At 40.1% G+C, this 19,416-nt stretch overlaps 1 protein-coding gene across 3 annotated transcripts in view; it reads right to left on the reverse strand.

Moving 5' to 3' along the window:
• Positions 1-19,182, reverse strand: part of FOLT1 (folate transporter 1) — an 85,822-nt gene extending 66,640 nt beyond the window's left edge. Inside the window, exons 1-3 of one of the 3 annotated variants that reach the window (XR_016413165.1) lie at positions 18,915-19,182; positions 18,764-18,840; positions 11,958-12,034 (exon numbers count right to left, since the gene is read on the reverse strand). Coding sequence is in view for 2 of the 3 variants with exons in the window: in XM_008813971.5 (XP_008812193.2) it covers positions 11,958-12,034; positions 18,764-18,840; positions 18,915-19,032 (272 nt within the window). In the remaining variant the exon portion in view is untranslated. The remainder of the gene's footprint in view (positions 1-11,957; positions 12,035-18,763; positions 18,841-18,914) is intronic. The other 2 variants (XM_008813971.5, XM_008813972.5) reach the window with 2 other exon arrangements.
• Between the last annotated feature and the right edge of the window lie 234 nt (positions 19,183-19,416).

A 19,416-nucleotide genomic window follows, 5' to 3' on the forward strand; every position in this document is an offset into this window, starting at 1 on the left:
TAGAGATATGATCAAGAGACGCTTAGACGAGGCCACTATACTATCCGGTCGACTCGATCAGAAAGGCGATTTACATCCTTCCAGCATAGTTAGGCAAAGAAGGCACGAAAGGTAAGAAGACAGCTGCCCAGCACACCAAAAAAGAAAAATAACATTCAAACAAAATAACACAAGGTTATTAACAAAAGCAATTAATATTATCTCCTTGTCTAGTTCCTACCCATCTCTCAACTTTTTCGACGAATCCTAAAGATCCTAAAACCTAAGCTCTGATAGCACTAAATCTGTTACGCTTTAGGAATCTGTCACGCCTCGAACCCAAAGCGTAACAAATGTCGCATACCTGTATAGCGGACCATACAAGCATGCAAAGCTACAGATCATATCAAAGCAATAATAATTTCTAAAAAAATTATTTAATCAAGAATTTATCCAAATGGTTTTTACAATAGTTCCAAAGGGACATAAATCAACATTTGCTAACTATTAACATAAATTAAATAAAGTGTTCTAACTAGTCTCACTAAAACTCCAATGACTGAAAGTATTTTCAAAAGAACTAGCGCACTCCCCAAGTCCCTAGCAATTATGCATCTAGATCTGAAAAATAGAGAAAACATAATAATAAGCTACACTAACCCAGTAAGCAATATAATAGCCCAAATAGAGTCAAAGCATGCCAAATAATTAGTTAAAAGCATAAAATATTGTCTGAAAAATAAATCATTTTTCGAATAATGCATATTTTTTTGTTGAAGTATACTATAGGTTTTACAAGAAATACCAGAAACCAGATATCAGGCTATGGCCACATAACTCAGTGGCATGGGTCAGATGCACAAAGTGCCAAAAACTACTATTATTAACCATCGGAGGCACGATGTCCCAAATACCACCATTCTAGTCATCGATGGTGCGGTGTACAAATCAGTTTCTCACAAATTATAAATCGACAAGGCCAATCAATAATCTCCATTGGCGTAGCCAAATCAGATCATAGTCGTGCTGAAAATGCATACTTATAAAACAGATTTTTCATGAATTGCCCAGTCACATTTTCCAGATTTCATAACATAGCACATAACATATTTTAAAATATCATAACATTAACATGCCTGATCCGTTTAAGTACGTATAAAAATATATCATAATTAAATTTAATTAATTATTTATTTTTTTACCAAAAATTCGGAAAAATACACTTTGAAACATTAGGTTACTTACCTCCTATCATTTCAAAATCCCACTTCAATTAGACGGGTCAGATTCGCCTGCTTTAATATCATTAAAATATAATTAACTTTTATCAATATCTTAAAAGTCAAGCAAAGTAAAAAATCAAAATACTATTGGGGATACAGCCTCATGTCCAAATCAGGTCGGTTAGGTGGCAGTTCACGACTGCCCAAGTGGGTCCAAGCAAGGAGAATTCAACTAGCCTAGTAAAAGTCAATAGTGGCCCAAATTTTGAAAGATCTAGCCGGGGCTGAAGTAATGAGCCGGTCTACCGTCCGGATACCGGGGCAGCTCAGGATCTCCAAACTGGGTCTTGGATCCGAGCAACAAGGAGAGCAAAACTTACACTAGGATCCCTAAGCCTTTCTAAAGAAAGAAAGAGGGAAAGGAGAGAGAATCTCAGCTCGGGTTCAACCAGGGGTCTAGGTTTGGCCGTCGATAACACCGCCATTCTGGATCATCAGTATATCCGGTCCACGAGTCAAGAAGAGAAAGTGGAAAAGAGAGAGAAACAAGAGAGAGAAAAGCAAGAGAGAAAGGAGAGAGAAAAAGAGAAGAGAGAAAGAAGAAAGACTCTCTCTTCTCCAAAATAAGGGAAACCATCTCTCCCTTCCTCGATAGGATCCAAGGGCAGCCATGGTGGCTAACCCCAATGGCGACAGGAGGCAGCGAGGCAAGCTCGGCCAACCTCGGCAGCCGTGGCGGCGAACAAGGGCTGGCAGCAAGAGAAAACAAACCGAAACACTCTATTTCGGCGTTTTTCCAGCGAGTCGCCGTCCCAATTCAAGGCCAAACATCCTACAACATCAGGAGAGAGAGGAGAAGAAGGGAGTGCTTACCTCGGTCCGGTGAGGGTTCTGGCAGCCCTTCTAGCGACAAAACGAGGAAGAATGTCGGAGAAAAAGCTTGGGATTGGCAGCTCAAACTTCGGTGGATTCGAAGGGAAGGAAAGGGGATCTTAAATAGCTGATCCCCGGCCCTATCCGGCCAGTCTCCGAATCGCGATGAACTCCCTAGCTCATCGCAATCGGGGAGGAAGAAGACTCCAGCCGGAGTCTTCCTCCCACTGCTCTCACGTGTGTCGCACGTGCTATGGCCCAAATGTGGCTGGGCCAATCAAGTGGATCAGGCCCAATCCACGGGATTTCACAAAGTCAGTACACTCAGATTCAAAAACTAAGAGCAAAAACGATAATAATTCTGGTGGTCCTGAATCTGCCAACCAGAACAGAAGACCACTGTGTATGAGACAGCCGCAGGATGGTCTTTGATTCACCGATGAGTCTCAGTTTACGCATGCTATATAGAATATTGACCACAGTGCACGATCTGATAGAGCACGCAAAGATATGATTGCATATAAGAGACGGACTCCTCGAGGTCATTTAGGAGGACACGATGCAACTACAGATGACCTCACACGTGAAGTAAGAGCCATAGACGTATCAGATTCTGAGTTGTATATTAAATCTTATTACCCACAGCCACAAGTAGCTTATGACCCATACAGATACAAATATGGATATGGTGCGTCTGAGGCATCTTATGATGGCTACTATCCTATGCTACCCGGAGTATGTTACAAGTCGGATTTTGCTGTCAGCATATTCGGATGGATCCCTCCATAGTCCTATTATCAGCTAAAGGACACCTCTTAGAGTCAAAGCTTCAGTGAGAGATCTGAGAGTAGACTACAATGCTGCTTGATTAGAAGAGTAGACTGATGTGCCATTTGACTATGCTGATGATCAGAATATCTACGAGAGGCATCGCCACTTGACCTGATTTTAGATATCAGTATGCATGTTGGACTTTAAATGTATGTAATTGATTGTATTATTTTTTAAAATTTTTACATCACTACTTGATTTGAGGATATTTTATATTGTTCATTTCATAATTTATATCATTTTAAAGCAATAAGATGCATCATCTAAATTAAACTGGAATCATAGAAACATCAAAAAGCATCAAAAAATATCAAAAAAATATTAACAAAATATCAAATTAGACTTAAAATAATTGAAAATGTTCAAAAAGAGTGATTGCCAATTAAATATTCTTAAATACTCCAAAAAATTGAGTGTGCCAGTTTGTGAACTGGTATGCCCTATCTGTACCGGTTTGGTACAGTACCAAACTGGTACCAAACAGTACCCGGCGTTGATCGGTACAGCTCTCGGTACCGGTTCGGTGAACCTTGGTCAGTACCAATAATTTTTAATTTTTTCGAAATATGTTAGCTTTGGTGCATATAGTCGATATCAGTACCATATCAATATTGTATTGCTCCAATGGACATAGATACGGGGTTCAGTACCTATATTTAAAACCATGGTTGCATGTAATCAGAAGTATTTAATGTATGATCAGGCTTCTCACAAGTCAGAAATTGATGTATGAAGCACCTTGCACCCACCATGAAAAAGGTCAAGACCAAGAGTTCACATAATGTTTGGATCTATTCAAAGTCAATAAAAAACTCCCTACATTGGAAGCGTTTTTTTGAGATTCATCGGTTCAACCAAGGTTTGCGATACCGAGCGTACCGATGTACCGATCGGCTCTGGTAACGGTACGGTACCGGTGCCGAACTGAGCCGAACCGATACTGTACCGATAGGACACATTCGGCCTGGTTTTGACCCCATCGTCGTTTTTTTTTTTTTTTTTTGGAGTTCCTTCACTTTTGAATTTTTTTTTGATGTTTTTATGTTTAGGTTGAAGGTTAAAACTAGATGATGTAACTTATTACTTCCAAATGATTCAAATAATAAGATGAAGAACATAAAATATCTTCAAATTAAGATACAATCAATTACATACATTTAAGCACTCTCGGATATCTAAAATCGGGTCGAGTGGCGATGCTTCTCGTCAATATCTGGATCATCAACATAATATGGAGGCAGATCAACCCATCCCTCTAACCAAGCAGCGTTGTAGTCTTTATGCTCAATCCTCGAGGAATGCGCGTCGGGTCATAAGAACTCTCGGATCTCTCGCTGAAGCTCTGGCTCTGAGAGGTGTCTTGATAATATAGCTGTGAAGGGGCCCATCCGAATATGCCGGCACCAAAATCCGACCCGTAAGACACTCTGGGCTGCGCAGGATAGTAGCCACCGGAAGATAACTCCGATGCACCATATCCATAGAGTGGTTGAGGTCACGGATAATAGGAAGACTCGTAACTTGATACATCAATGAATCTGACTCCACATGGGAGGTCATATGCAGTTGCATCCTGGCCTCATGAACGACCTCGAGGAGCTCTTCTTCGATATGCAATGGTATCCGACCGGCCTATATCAGACGGCCTACCATGATCCGTATTTTGTGTAGCATGTGTAAACTGAGACTCACCGGTGTATCGAAAACCTCCCTCCGGCTGTGTCTCATAAGTAGTACCATACTGTCCTCCACTTCCTCCATGGCTAGTAGATCCATCACCACCAGATCCTTCATCGCTGCTGGTCCAAGTCTCCTCGACACTCTCCATTGGGGCCCTTTCCTTTCCTTTTCTCGTTTGCTGGGATTGACGCCCTCCTGATCGACTCGACTGGGTACTAGAGCGTCCTCGTCCTCGCATGAGAGGATCATCTCTCTGAACGGGAGCGTCATACCAGTCATGCGGTGACTGACTCCCCTCTAGCCACATCCTATCAGCTGTAGGAGTGCGTGGAATGTTGCGCTCAGCCCATTGTTGTGGATCGACCATAGCCTCGGTGGCTATGATGCTGGCTGGTCGTCGAGACGATCCTGGCTCATCAAGCTCGGGCTCCTGCTACGGGGCCGCAAGCCAGTCGAGCATAGGATTATCATCATCATCTGTAAAAGTCCTATAGATGGGATCTACATACTTGAGCTCCACTTCCTCCTGAATACATTTTAGCCTCAATCGTAGATTGTAGTGCAAATAAACTAGATCGTTGAGGCTATTTTGTATCAAACAGTTCCTCTGTTTGCTGTGGATGAGGGCGCAGGTGGACCAGTTGCGCTCACAGCCACTCGAGGAGACCGTTTGAGAGAGGATCCGGATAGCTATCCGCTTAAGATTTTTTGTGGATCCGTCAAAATGAATCCACCATTCAGCTGCAAAAATATTGAAGATAATTACATTTTACATATATGATGGCCTCATAGTTGAAGATAATTCAGCTGCAAAAATATCTTGCAGATTTGTATTGTACCTGGATTCATAGTTGTCTTGCTCACGACAGCTGGTCGCTGTCCAAAGCTGTGGCTGCCCTCTCTAAATAATTTGGTCTGTGAAAAAAAGCTTGTTGTAATATGTCAATAATATAAGATCCGATATATTTACATATGCTACTAAATCATAGTTACCTCTTCTATACATGACGCGGCGACTTCTAGATCAGGCTCCATCTTATAAATAACATTACGCAGAGTATGAAGAAGTTCATTATCCATACCAATTCCACTCTCGTACTGAAATCGGGGATTCAGGTAGTATGTTGCACATAGATGACACCATCTTAGTATAATTATACAAATATATCAATCAGTATAATTATCAATATTATCGCTTACCTGTTCCTTACCCATTTGGGCTCCCCACCGCCTCTCAATGATGTCGATGTACTCCTGGGCATGGGCTACATCTGCCTTTATGATCTGAGCCTTTGCCTTCTCCATCATGTGATACAAAAAGCCCATCTGCGGGTACCTCTCGCTATCCACGGCCCACAGCACTTCATATAATAGTTTGATAGCCTTGACTATCGCATTGGCCCACTGCCAGAATGACTTCCTGCTTATCAAGTCTTCCATCCTGCTTCCTTCAGTGCCGGCCTGGGCATATCTACTTTCCTGCCACTCGGAACTGACAAACATCTGACGTAGGGCTCCTTTTTTCTCGATAAGGCTATCAAGTGCAATGTAATTCGTAGCAAACCATGTAACTCCTGGTCTAAGAATTTATCCCCCTGTATACTTTCTCATTAATGAAAGAACCCAAGTATGGCTATAAATATACCTGGTGATGCGTTGGGCTATTTCCACCATCTGTTGCACCCTACGGATCTTTCCAATGTCCATTAGGATGAGGTCGATGCAATGTGCAGCACATGGGGTTCAGAAAATTTGTGGTCGCCGCTCCATCAAGACCTGCCCGGCCAACTTATATTGTGGCCCGTTATCAGTGACGACCTGCACGATATTCTCCTCTCCAATCTGATCAATCACCTCCTCCATAAGTCTGAGGATGTATGAGGCGTTGTGCACCTTATCCGAAGCATCAACTGACTTGTGGAAGAAGGTCTTCGTATCACAGTATGTCAGAAAGTTGATGATGGCCCGCTTTGTCGGACCGGTCCAACCATCTCACATCAGAGTGAGCCCATATGTAGGCCACTTGCTCTTATATGAGCCAATCCAATTCTGTAGCTCCTCCTTATTGTTGTCAAGAAGCTCACCATAGATGTCCTTCGGGCCTGAAGGATCGACACCAGGACCGGCAGATTGTATGGCAGAAATGGCAGACTTGTAGTATGTATTTTCTGCAGCATTCGCTGGAATGTGGCTGAAGTGGAACCAGGATCCAATAGCTCGCCATATATCCTTCTTCTTCTCCTTTTTCCATATTGTGTCTACCCTTTGCTACTTCGAATCTCTTCTGGGAAAGGCATGCGGAATTGGTTGGTCGCTTGTTTGATTGGAAGGACTGCCGCTTTTCTCTCTTCGCTTAGCTTGACTGATCGTGTAGCAACGAGCTGCGGTCCTAAAGGGTCGACAAAACCTTAAGAATGTAAACCAGCAAAAGAATTATGGATTGACGCACCTAGTGGAATCTCTCCGGAAGACTTCTTTCGGCCACCAAAACCACCCAGGATAGATGCAATCCGGCTACGTCCTCTGCCCTCACCCTCTCTAACTGAGGTTGTTCTTTGAAACTCTGGATCTTGTCTGCTTTCACCAGAACCGGCGCCTGACTTGAAAAACGAGGGCCCAAATCGAGCCCGATGCCTCGCCACCTCCTCCTGCTGCCACCGATCATCCAGACTCGCCCACATGGCAGCCTGGATCTGTGCCTCCTCCTCATCTGTACCCTCGACCTCCTGTGACTCCATCAAGTGATAGGAAGGTGATTCTACAGCTTGGCATTCCACCTCCGCTTTCTGCTTGGCAGCCCTCCTTGGTTGCTTTGTTCTCAGCGAGGTTTTTTCTCATCAGCTGACGAATGTTCGATGGGCACTCCGAGCACGCAGATATCTCACGAGAATTACCGGCTAAGTGCTGCTTTAATCTGGTTACCCCTCCTCCCTTAAAGCACTTGTGGCAATAATTGCACTGAAACTGATGTCGTTCATGGAGCATCTTCCCATGCTCCCAGCCAATATTACGCTCTTGGGGTTGCCCTCTCCTTGATGGCTCCATTCCTACAACCACATTAATTTTTTTCAATTTCTAATTTTTTGTAATGAAAAATTAATTTTTTTAATTTTTTAATTAAATTATAAATTATATAAATTCTGTAAAAACAAAAGTTAATATCACCATTAACATCATTCATATATCGACAATATATAAAAAATTCAAGACGAAATGGAATCATTGAATCATTTTCTATTTTTCGGCAATTTTTGACTTAATTTTTTTAAGCAATTTAAATAAAATATTAAAAAAACAATGTAGTGGAAAGAAATTTTACCTTATTTAGTTTTTGCTGAATTTTTCTTCAAGAAAAACGACGCTCTCCAACCCTTTTAAATTTTTTTCACGCCTTTGTCTTTGCCTTTCTCTTCTTTTCCTCCTCATTTCTCTCTGCCTTTCCTTCACCTAAGCTGACGGATTTGGCTTTAGCATTTATTCGACTTTTATAGCCAACCGTTGAGACACTGTGGCACTTTGAAAAGTGCCACGTTTTGCCACAGCGCGGCACTTTTGAAGTGCCCCAGTGTGGCACTTTTGAAAGTGCCAGCGCTGTGGCAATTTCAAAGTGCCTCTGGCCAACGCTGTGGCACTTTCAGGCACTCATTTTAAACCTCGAACCAGTGCGAACCGGCTCGATTCGCACCGGTTCGAGCTCGTACGTGCGAACCGAGCCGATTCGCACCAGTACGAACCATATACCGAACGGTTCCGACCCAAATTGGGTCGGAACCATTTTCTACCCCTGTACCGGTCCGATACGGGCTGAACCGACCGGTACAGGTTGGTTCAGCAGACACTGGGTTCAACCAAGCCTAGGAGGTTGTTATTAAGTTCAAACTTCAACCAGTTTAAAGTAAGGGTTTGATTAAGCATTTCATAGCAACGTTCGTCGAACCAGTATTAGAAGGCATACCAGCCGGCGATGGTTCGGCGCAACCCAGATCCATGCCATGTCATTTCAAGGTGTACCAAAACAAGGAGAACCGGAGCCGGAGGGGGAGAGAGAGAGGGCTCAAAAGGCCTTGTCGTCCTTTGGAGGGAGTGGGGAGAGGGGGAGAGAGAGAGGGGGGAGGAATGGAGGGAGAGGGAGGGGAAGAGATAGAGGCCGAGAGAGAAGGTTTGAAAGCCCTCGTCATCCATCCAAAAGAAGGGAGAGGGAGGGAGAGGAAGGAAGGATGGAGAGAGGAAGAGGGAGAGCGAGGGAGAGAAACCCTAACCCTCCCCCGAGAGAGAGCAAGGGAAGGAGGGAGGGACTTATCGAAAACCATCGAACAAGGGTAGTGGGGGTACCGGCGGCACTTTTGGACTATTGTGAGCGGCCGGAGGGGGGGGTCTTGGGGGCACTCTCGCTGTCTTGAACATTCTCCCGAGTGGACAAAATGAGAGGGGGGTGTTTTAATACAATTAGCAAGTGGGCCAATCGGGTTAGCAATTTTAATAGCCAAACTAGCTCCATCTCGATTGGAGAGGTTGAACCATGCTAGTCTCTGACCAGTCTAATTCGGTACGTCCTGAACCGGCCAGTTCGACATGGTTCGGCGAACTAAGTTTCATAGTATAGCATTTTTGTTTCAATAATCTAAATTTTCCTATTTACTTATGGGGATTCAAGTAGAAAGGTAAAAAAAATTAAAAAGGTAGCTTGATTATATGGCAGACTCCATTTGACTAATTACTATATAGTGGCTTCCAAGTAAACTTGGCTTACTCATAATTAACATGTTATAAAGTGACTGCAAGATACAACATGTTATCAGAAAGCTAGAACTAGCTATTAAAATCTACCAAAAGCAGGAAATAGGAGATCACCATTTAAATATGAGAACTTGCAAGAAGCACATTAAGCAAATCTTTACATGTCTTTGAACCTATTGTGATTTAACTAGTGTTTGATCCCATAGACAGTTTTAAGCTTATATATGGACTTCAAAATGTTTTAAGTTATATGATCTAATTCAAAAGCTATGACTTCCTTTATAAGTAACCTTTTTGTATTTTCAATCCAAGTTATGCTTTCTCTTATTTCGAAAGCCTAGGTCTCTTAATAAAATATTTTAACTTCGAAACTAAGTAACATTTTTAAACTATAAAACCCTAGTCAACTCTAAAAGATTAGCATTTACCTTCTATTTTCTGAATTTTGAATCAATTTGAAGTTTGTGTGTTGTTTCAAGGCTTCTAAACATCAAGATTAAGTCTTTCCTTCGATATTTTGGATTCTTCAATTGGCTTTCACTTTAAAGTTGTTTTGGCATTCAAACCTATAAGTTGTTGCGAAGGTGTTGACTTATTCTTTCTTATGAATCTGGTACTATATTAACCCAAAGTTGTGCTCTGATTTTAGTATGGAAACTCTAGATTTTATAGAATTTCAAATTGATATTTTGGAAACATATGTTCATGTGTTATACTGCAAAACTTAATTCTACTTTTGAATTTCTACAACAATTTGTTTCATTGGAGTATAACATTAGTGTTTTCCAAGGAATATATAAAATTTTGTAACTTAAAAATGTAAGAAACATAAAAGATATATTTGGCCTCCTAGCCAAGTGATATATCTGCCTCATTCAAAATACAGATTAGGATTTCTTTGAACTACCGGCTAATTGGTACGTGTAGCCTCATTTGAATTACCAATTTCTTTGGACCTTTAGTTGCCAGGTGGTCTATCGGCCCCAAATGAATTATAGTGGGGATTTCTTTGGAGTTTGGACCCTTTATCTCTAGGTAGTATTCAGCCCCATTTGAATTATCGATGAAGACATGTGGACCTTTGGCCAAGCAGTATACGTGCGCACAAGAATTTTGTGGCCTCATCTACATTAGCAAGGAAGATTTTGTGGCCTCATGCAGTTTACTGGTTGATCGATGAGGATTTATGTGGCCTCGTCCAATCCACTGGAGGGGATTTTATGTGGCCTCGTCCACAGCAACGAATTATGTGGCCACGAGGCATAAATGAAACTATGTGCAAAAATATGAAACTATGCAGAATATAAAAGCTTTTGCAAATAGATTATGATCACCCATCTGATTTTGAATATATAATGAACTTCTGATTTTATGCAAGCTTTTGGACTCTTTTAAAGTTGCATTTTGCGACAAAATAATGTCATTGAATTTTCACTCGAACATTCCAGTGATGTTTGTATCACATGTCTTTTCCAAGTCATGTTTCCTTTGGACCTTTAAGTTCTTTGATCATGGTAGTTGCTTGATGAGCTTTGTAGCTCACTTTATTTATGACGCAATTTTTCAGAGTGGTTGGTGAGAACTTTACTGGACTTATCAGAGGAACTGGATTTGATATTTTGAACTTAACATTTAGATCTAATGATCATTGGAGTGATGTCAGCGATGTCTCAGTATGTACCTAGAAGGTATAATATTATGTATGATAGGTTTGAGGTTGTAAATAGGTTTTTCGTTGGATTTATTTGAATATGTGGGTACTATCAAGGATGTTAAATATTCATGTTATTTTGATCAGCATTTATTGAGGATGATTATGATTCAACCTTAATTTGTTTGATTTTGGTGGTCACATGTTGGATTTCGAGTAAATTGGGATCTTGAACATGACAGTTGGGATGGGATAGGTCGAGACATGGACCGGGCGGGACAAGACATCCACTACCCCGGATGTCAATATGCAGGACTTCCCATTCCATGGAAAAACCAAGACAGCTCAGGCCCATGGTATATAAACCTTGATTCATATGGTTCATCATCAAGTGATTACATCAAGCCACTTCAAGTTGGCCTTTATTTTGTAAAGCTGGATGTCATGAATTACAACCACATCAATATGGACTTAGGCCAAAACTTGGGCTTATGCTATTGGAAGTGGCTGGGGAGATGTTTTGTCTGGCCTAATCATGATTATCCAATTTCTGGCCCAAGAGAGTAGTTATCCCAGATTTTAAACTTTGTTCTTCATAGTTCATACTTTAGTTCTCTACCCCAATATTAGTTGCCCAATGTCATGTTTGATCAACCAATAACACTTAAGAACCAGGTTAGGTGAAAATTTGAAAGAAAACCAACACAGAACCCAAATTAAATAAAAAAACTGTCGATTCTCAACAAGAAAAATAGGACCAGAATGTGAGATAAGATGATAAAAAAAGGGGAAGCCACAAAGCTTGAACTTAACATGTGAATGACAAATTTTATATGTTTAAAGACTAACTTGTAACAATCGATAATTTTTTGAAGCATGAAAAATTTGTTTGTCATATATAGTGGATGAGCATTTAGTGTACCTATCTGATGCATCTTGTATATAGAAAAATAAGATCCAACATGAGATCTAATATCACTTACAAGAAGAAGTACAGTCCCCATGAAAGAGTAGATCCAAAAACTGCAGGATAGAATCCTGCATAGAGCCCTCTCAAACCCTTGAAAAATGTAAGTACAATAGTTGAAGTCAGATCATTCAGTCTTAAGCTGTGAAAATGAGTACTGTAAAATTAGAAAAAAAGAAACAGCCAGAAAGTATGAAAAATAATAGAATCCAGCATCTGGATAACTTCAGTACCAAATATACCGATTTTATGGTCATCGATATCATTAGTGATTAAAAGGTTACTGATAAGTGCTAAATAATGCATAAATTAATATCTTATTCATAGCACTTATCATTATTTTAATTCACATATTTTGTAAATTCAACTAAAAAATGTGTTACCCTCATCATTGCAGTTTAATAAATTAATTCGAGTTTGATTTAGTTATTTATTAATTGAGCCTAATGTATGCAGGTCGATTCGAACTCATTTGGGATAATTCCTGAACCCAAATCCCATGAACCCACGGATTAGATCATCTCCCGAAAGTCTCATCTTCCTGTTTACGTGCACCCCATTCCAGCAGAACAGAGTCAGCCACGAGAATCTCTTCTTCCGGATTCCAAACAGAGCCTCTGCAGGATCCACGGGATAAGCTCGCGTTCTATCCTCTTCCAGCTTTCCCTAAGCCAAGCTTCATCTTTCAGCTCCCCAGCATCCCGCTTCTTCTGGGTTCAACTCCATCCACGGATGAGTTCTCTCCCCTGTTTCAACTTCCACGTCCTCAACCGAACCCAACGTTCTCCCAGTCTTCTCCAACGCCATCCCATGCATCCCAAACCGAGATTCTCACAATGTTCTTTTCTTCCGGATTCCCAGAGTATATCTTCTCCAAAAATCAAGTCTTATCTCCATCCCGTTTGCATGCCGTTCACAGTCCCGTATCAACCTCAAATTCCAGCATTTAGCCGCATCCAAGCTCCCTCCACGTCCACGTTTGATCCAAGCCACATCCACTCGCATTCAACCATTCCGTCTCATCCTCCCGTTCGGAACCAAGTCCCAGATTTCACGGCATCCCCTGCATCCAATAGATTCATCTTCATCTCATCCTTCATCCGCATGAAGCCAGCTTCATCTTATCCGAATCCCCTGCATCCCAGCCCGCGGTTCATCTTCATCTCCCCATTCCGTGGATCACGCCCCAGCTCATCTTCCCCGCGTCCGTGATTCATTCTTCCCCTGTTCCAGTTTGCAACCTTATCCCAAGGAACAGAGCCTGATAAATCCAACGAGTCCCAACTTCCTCCCATCTTCTCCGTGATCCCCTTCCTCCGAGATCCTCCCAAACGGAACAAAGTCCTCCACATCTTTCTTTGCTTCGGAATTAAGTTCCAGATTCATCTAAACTTCTTCCACGTCTGCAGATCAAGCAACCAGCCCTCATCCCATTCGTAATCTTCTCTTCAAACCAAATCCCCTGTTTCAGCCGTGAAAAGCAAAACTCCCAACAAATGGCAACTAATTAGCCGATTCCTTCACATCCCCTACTCCTAAATCATCTCCTCTTCATCAAGAATCAAAACAACCGCTTCCCCCTCCACGGATAAGCTCCCAGCCATCAAATTTTCTTCCGGATTCCCCTGCTTCAGAACAGAATGCTAACAGTCCACGTTCATTCCAGCCAACCGAGATGAACCCAATGAGTTCCAGCTTTCCTCCCAGCGTTTCTAGATTTATTCCATAGATTATCTTCTGGATATCCTCTTCTGATTCAATCCAACTATCCTCCCGTTCGCAGCTGCCAACATCCATGGGATAAATTTCAATCACAGCATACCGAGCTTCACGGATTCCTTTGTTTCGGAACCATCCCGGCCGAATCCAATACATTCCAGCATCAGAACCAAATCCAACAAATCCTAGCGTCCAGAGATCAAGCTTCATTCCGCTATGATCCATCCTTATCTCAACATGAAGTAGGAAAGAGGATGAGGAGTTTGCAGCCTATAAAAGGAGGAAGCATCTCTTCCTTGGAATCATCTCTCTCAGGCCAAATCCCACGGGAAGAAGAAGAAATAAAAGGAGAGATAGTAGTTTGGGTATTTTGGGAATGATTTCCCAAAGAAAAAAAATAATGAAGTTCAAAAGGGAGTGGAAGCCGATGGGAGAAAAGAGGGAGAACCCAGTCGTGATGAAGGCTTTCTACATCGCTGCTGCTACCCCCCATACCATGGAAGGCTGAGCTCTGCACTAGGGCCGGATGCAGCCCTAACAAAGGGATACGGGTTTTATGTATTTAATTTTATATTCTTGGAGTTGTATGAACTTATTGTTTTTAATGGATATCCTCTTTTATCTCATATTTAATTTCTGTGATTTTAAATATGATGTTTATACAACTGTTCTTCATGATCACTAAGTTAATAGAAGATCACCCATGCTTAGGGAAGATGCAGTGTCCTGCCACATTAGTTTAGGGTAGACATTTCATGCCAACCGAAGATGGATGTTCCTAAATTACTTTTGTGAAATTTTTATTTAAATGCTTATTAGGCTTGTAGCCAATTTGCATGTTAATCCAAGAATAAATTAAAATACAATTAATCCTTGTTCTGATGTTAGTGGTGAATTCCTTGCCCTAGGTTCTCCCAAACTGATATCATTTTAATTGCATTTCTTATTAAATTACCTAGTTTAATAGTCTTTACAAATTTCCTTTTTCAAATATTTTTAAGAAAACAACTGTACCCCAATCCCTGTGGATCGATATCCGCAATCACTATCCTACCAGATACGTGCTATTGCGTGGTCTTTAAAGTTGACTATCAGTTACCGAGTTCATGGGTCACTATACTTCAAGAATTATTGCCCCAACACTTTAAAGTAAAGACAAAAATTTGTAATAACCAGGTTGCTGTACAAATAAAACAAAACCAATATACTATTTATAGTGAAAGATGAATAAGTGAGAAAAAAAATAGTGATGGATTCTTTGGAATGTACGCTAGAGAGTTTATGAAGTCAAGAATCACTACAAGGCCAAATCCTAATGTTTATCGTTATAAGGCCCCTTCTTTATCCCTATTACATTTCTAGATACATTGTTACTGTGGGCTAGTACAATTCTAAATCCTCCAAGAAGTATTGCAGAATGTACAAGTCAAAATCTTTGCACATGAACAAAAATTAAAAAGGTGCCCAGTCTATTTTAGGAAAGAGTGAGACTCAAACATGTGATATGACCTATGGGTGTCAAGTAACACATCCAAAATAATCCAAATGGTTGTTAAAAATCCTAGGCAGAGACAATTGATGGACCCCTTGTATGGCCTACAAGGGCATGCATAACCAGCCACTAGTTACGACAAGAATTAAAGTTTCATATGCCGGTGCCACACTGCCCTCGAACCAGTGTGGTACTGGTACATATCATGTCTTTCATGCCCTACCAACACTTCTTACACTAGCATCGCGATGTTCTAAGCACTGGCATATTAGCCAGCATCATGGATATAACTCTTCGTTCAATACTGTAGGCTCATGCATTTCAGGCATGATCTGCCAACCCTGTTGTGGGTGGGTCTATTTAAGGACTTTAGTCCCGCAAGTTGAGTCAGGCCTAGATCTCAATGCCTAATTAGGAATTGAGCTGTGCTAGGCTAGTAGGCTCCAGGCTTAGTTCAAACATTTAAAAGTATATATTAGACATCAGATATAATATCTATAACAATTCTTAGTTTCAAATTCCGCTGAAATCCCTAACCTAATCACAAGAAAGGGAGAGAGGTCGTTGACCAAGTCCTCCTCTCCGTGCCATTATCTCTGCGTGCCATTATATCTATAACAGCTTAGATATTTTAGCAAAATATCTACAAGCTGATTGTCAAGGTTCACAACTAGCATCAATGTCTTCCAACTAATAATTATGAGAATCTACTTGTTCATCCTCACTCTTATAAAGAATAGATTAACTTTTGTTTTTGGGAAACCTGTCCTCAAGGGCATGATGCCATGTGGTTCATCTGATTTCTGAAAATTTAATCTTGAAACTTTTTGCACCATCTTCTTAAAGGGAAAGAGAACAGATGACTTTCAGATCCTTACACAACCGATACACCCATACCATGTTTAAGTGTTTGGTCTGGGTACTTTGGGGGTAAATCAACAAGTGTAGATAATACAACAAACAACCAAATATAAAATAAAATGAGGAAAAAATCTAACTAGCAAAGTTGAGAATTACTCATGGACTTGCGGTAAACTGAAGTAAACCTTGTAAATCCCACACATAGGGATTGACTCATGGGTATATATGGATCAAAGATTCCAGAATTGAATCTGATCATGGCTGTATATTTTATCATCCAAGTAATGCTTAACACAAAATGGATTTAATTCAACCAACGGACACTCTTATATAGCAAAGAAAGCAATTTAATAGATTATTGATTTAAAAGGTCATTAGAAACAAAAAAAAATATTTTTAAAACTGCTAAATTTACAGTTAAAAGTTATACATGTCAATTTTTAAGAAATCTATCTCAGTCCTTCCCCACCTTTGTTCTTCTCAAAGTTTGTGTTTATCCAACCTTGCTAATTTTCACTTGTAAATACTGCACTGACAATGTATAAGTATTGTAATATCTATGTCCAGTATCTAAAGTTTTGCTTGGGATCATATATTCTTTGACTATAACACTTTTAATATAGTTCCAAAATTCGTCCTTTTTTTGCATGCAGTAAATATATAATGACATTTTCCATTTACAATAAAAAAAATAAACATCTTTAAGTAGGAATGAAAACAATTCTATCCAATATTATAGACCTTCCCTAGACTCTTATCTGCTAGGAGTTGGCTTCTTCTTGTCCCATTGACCTAGTCAACAAGTATAAACATCAACCCCAGCTCAAACCAAATAAAAGTGCATTAGACCTGGTTCTAATCAAAAGGTCTGATGAATTAAAAAAGAAACCTGCAAATCTGCCGTTCAAAGTTCAAACCAATGGAAGTGCATTAGACTTTGAACTAAGATTTTAGATCTAATTCACATAAAGATCAAGCTTGGATCATTTTCTGCCAAAATTGCAGTCAACCAGGTTGATAATCAATCATCAGCTCAACTTAAATTTGATCTAACCAAATAAAGAGTAGGTTTGGCATGTCGTGAATGGCTGAAATTCTATGTTTTGGGTTCATAGACATTTCAATTTGGAGTTGATGCGGCCTACTTACTTTATCAAAGCTAAACAGACTTGATTAGCCCCTATCACTAAATTCAAGACAAGGGTGTATAATGTTAAAATAAATTCAATGTAATGTATTAGAACCATAAGTTTGGTATTAAAGAAGTTTCACAAATTAATTATCATCTAAGCTTCAAGAATAATGTAAACATCTAAAAGTCTTTCTTGAATCCCAACAAAAACTCAAATTTTTGTATGTCCATTTTTCGATTTTTATCAGCCAAAGACCAGTATAGTCATCTTCATCTTTAAAAAAATTATTTTTGCATGTTGATGAAATTGTAAAATTTATTCTTCATCAAAATAAAAAAAAAAACTACTAAAAGTGATGTTATCATGTTATCTATATTATATATGGCTGCATCACAAGAAAAAACTTCACCTATGTCTCGGAAAGGAAAGATAAGAAATAGTCAAATGGGAGTCAAGCCTCTTATCTGAAGCAAGATGACATTTATGAATCCAATAATAAAGCTATACCTGTTCATGTCATAGAAGCTTCAAAAATTGAAAGTATGTATTTAAGAAGGCTGATTGCATATGACAAAATTTCAATGGCAAGCACAAAAATACAAAGGATTCAACCATTTACTTGGGATCAAGTAACTAAGCCCAATGATTGTGGAGGCAGCAATTTAAGAAAGCCCACTGGATGCAACTGGCATTAAACTAAGCATCTTTAAATGGGTCAAAAAAAAAAAGTTATCCGATGGCTTTCTGGCATGCCTTCAGCAGATGCTAGATCTCATCCTTTTGTACACGATTGCAGGAGAACTATATGCACCACATATTTGTAGAGAAGCTAATAATGCTGCAGACTGAATGGCGGCTTATGTGGCCAACCATATTGGGACTACATTATGGGATTTTGTTACTAATCTTCCGGCTTAATTTTTGAATATTTTATTTTCTGATTTCCGTGGATGTATCTATGCACACATGGTATAATAGTTCCGTTTTACCCCAAAAAAGGGTCCAAAAATCACTGGCAACAGAAAATTCCACGTCAATTAAAGTATGAAGGTAAAAGTCATTACAATAGAGAACCTCTGAATAATATTTTTTTAACATGTGCAGACTACAACAAAATGATCTTAATGTACGAAAAACAGCCTTTTTAATTTTTACTAGGGTGACAAAATGGTGTAAAAGCATATGGTTGTTAATCCAACTTAACCTTCCATACAGTGTCAAATTCCAACAGTGAAGCCTATCATTGACAAGTTGCTTGGATTAGGATTTTCCCTAGCATGACTAGACATGAGACTTGAGCATCCACATGAGACTTGAATGGTTTATAGTTCATTTACTTATTTATCATCAAGCTGCTATTGAAAACCACAAGTCAAACAGAGAGGATGACGAAAAACAAATCAAATCATCCGGCTTCCAGATAGCAGCTTCCTTATCTTCCGTGCGGCTGATCATTCTCTGGACTATCAGATTAGTAATTTGAAGGAAAAATTTTTAACAAAAAATGCCAATAACCAATAAAGGTTTTATTTTGAGATGCTCTTGGAGCTAACTAAATTTGTGATTGAATACAAGAATTGAAAGGAGAAAAAGAAAGGGAGGAGCAGAGAAACCAACCTCCGTTCGCGCAATGGTGTAAATGGCGTGGGCCGTGTTCTTGTAGAGTGGCAAATTAGTGACTCGCCCATCGGTTACTGAGAACGGAAAAATGAATGAAATTTCTGAAGCTCGAGCAGTAAACAAACGAGAGAAATTGAGAGAGAGAGACCTTGGAACCTCGTACGAACGACGTCGAGAGGATGGAGGGCTGCAACGGTGGCGAAGCCGGCGACGGCCCCGGCAGCGGCGTTCTCCCACTTCCAGTTCTCCGTGTCGATCGCCGGCATCGACGCCAGCGACTTCACGGTCCCAGGAGTTAAAGTTGGACTGGTCGCCCGATGGCCTGGATACGTTTAGTGCCGACCGTCGAGGGTTCCCGAACTACAGGGTCCCGGCACGCGCTGTGCACATATTTTGTTCGATTGGAGGGCTGATCCCATTTAGAAGTACCAGATCTAGTAGCTGATGGAAGAAAATTAAAAAATATATTTTATAAAATTAAAAAATTAAGAAAAAAATTATATATTTGTTTAGCATCATTTTGGATTGGTTTTGATTCAAGTGATGATATTTAGAAATCAATATATTTCATAACTAGAATATAGGTCATATCAATCTCGAGTATTGCTTATATTTGATCGAGTCAAATTCGAACTTGAATATTAAGGCTC

Source organism: Phoenix dactylifera, chromosome 5 (assembly GCF_051530095.1).
Source record: "Phoenix dactylifera cultivar Ajwa chromosome 5, Ajwa_hap1_PhDact_Kaust_v1.1, whole genome shotgun sequence".
Classification (NCBI taxonomy): domain Eukaryota; kingdom Viridiplantae; phylum Streptophyta; class Magnoliopsida; order Arecales; family Arecaceae; genus Phoenix; species Phoenix dactylifera.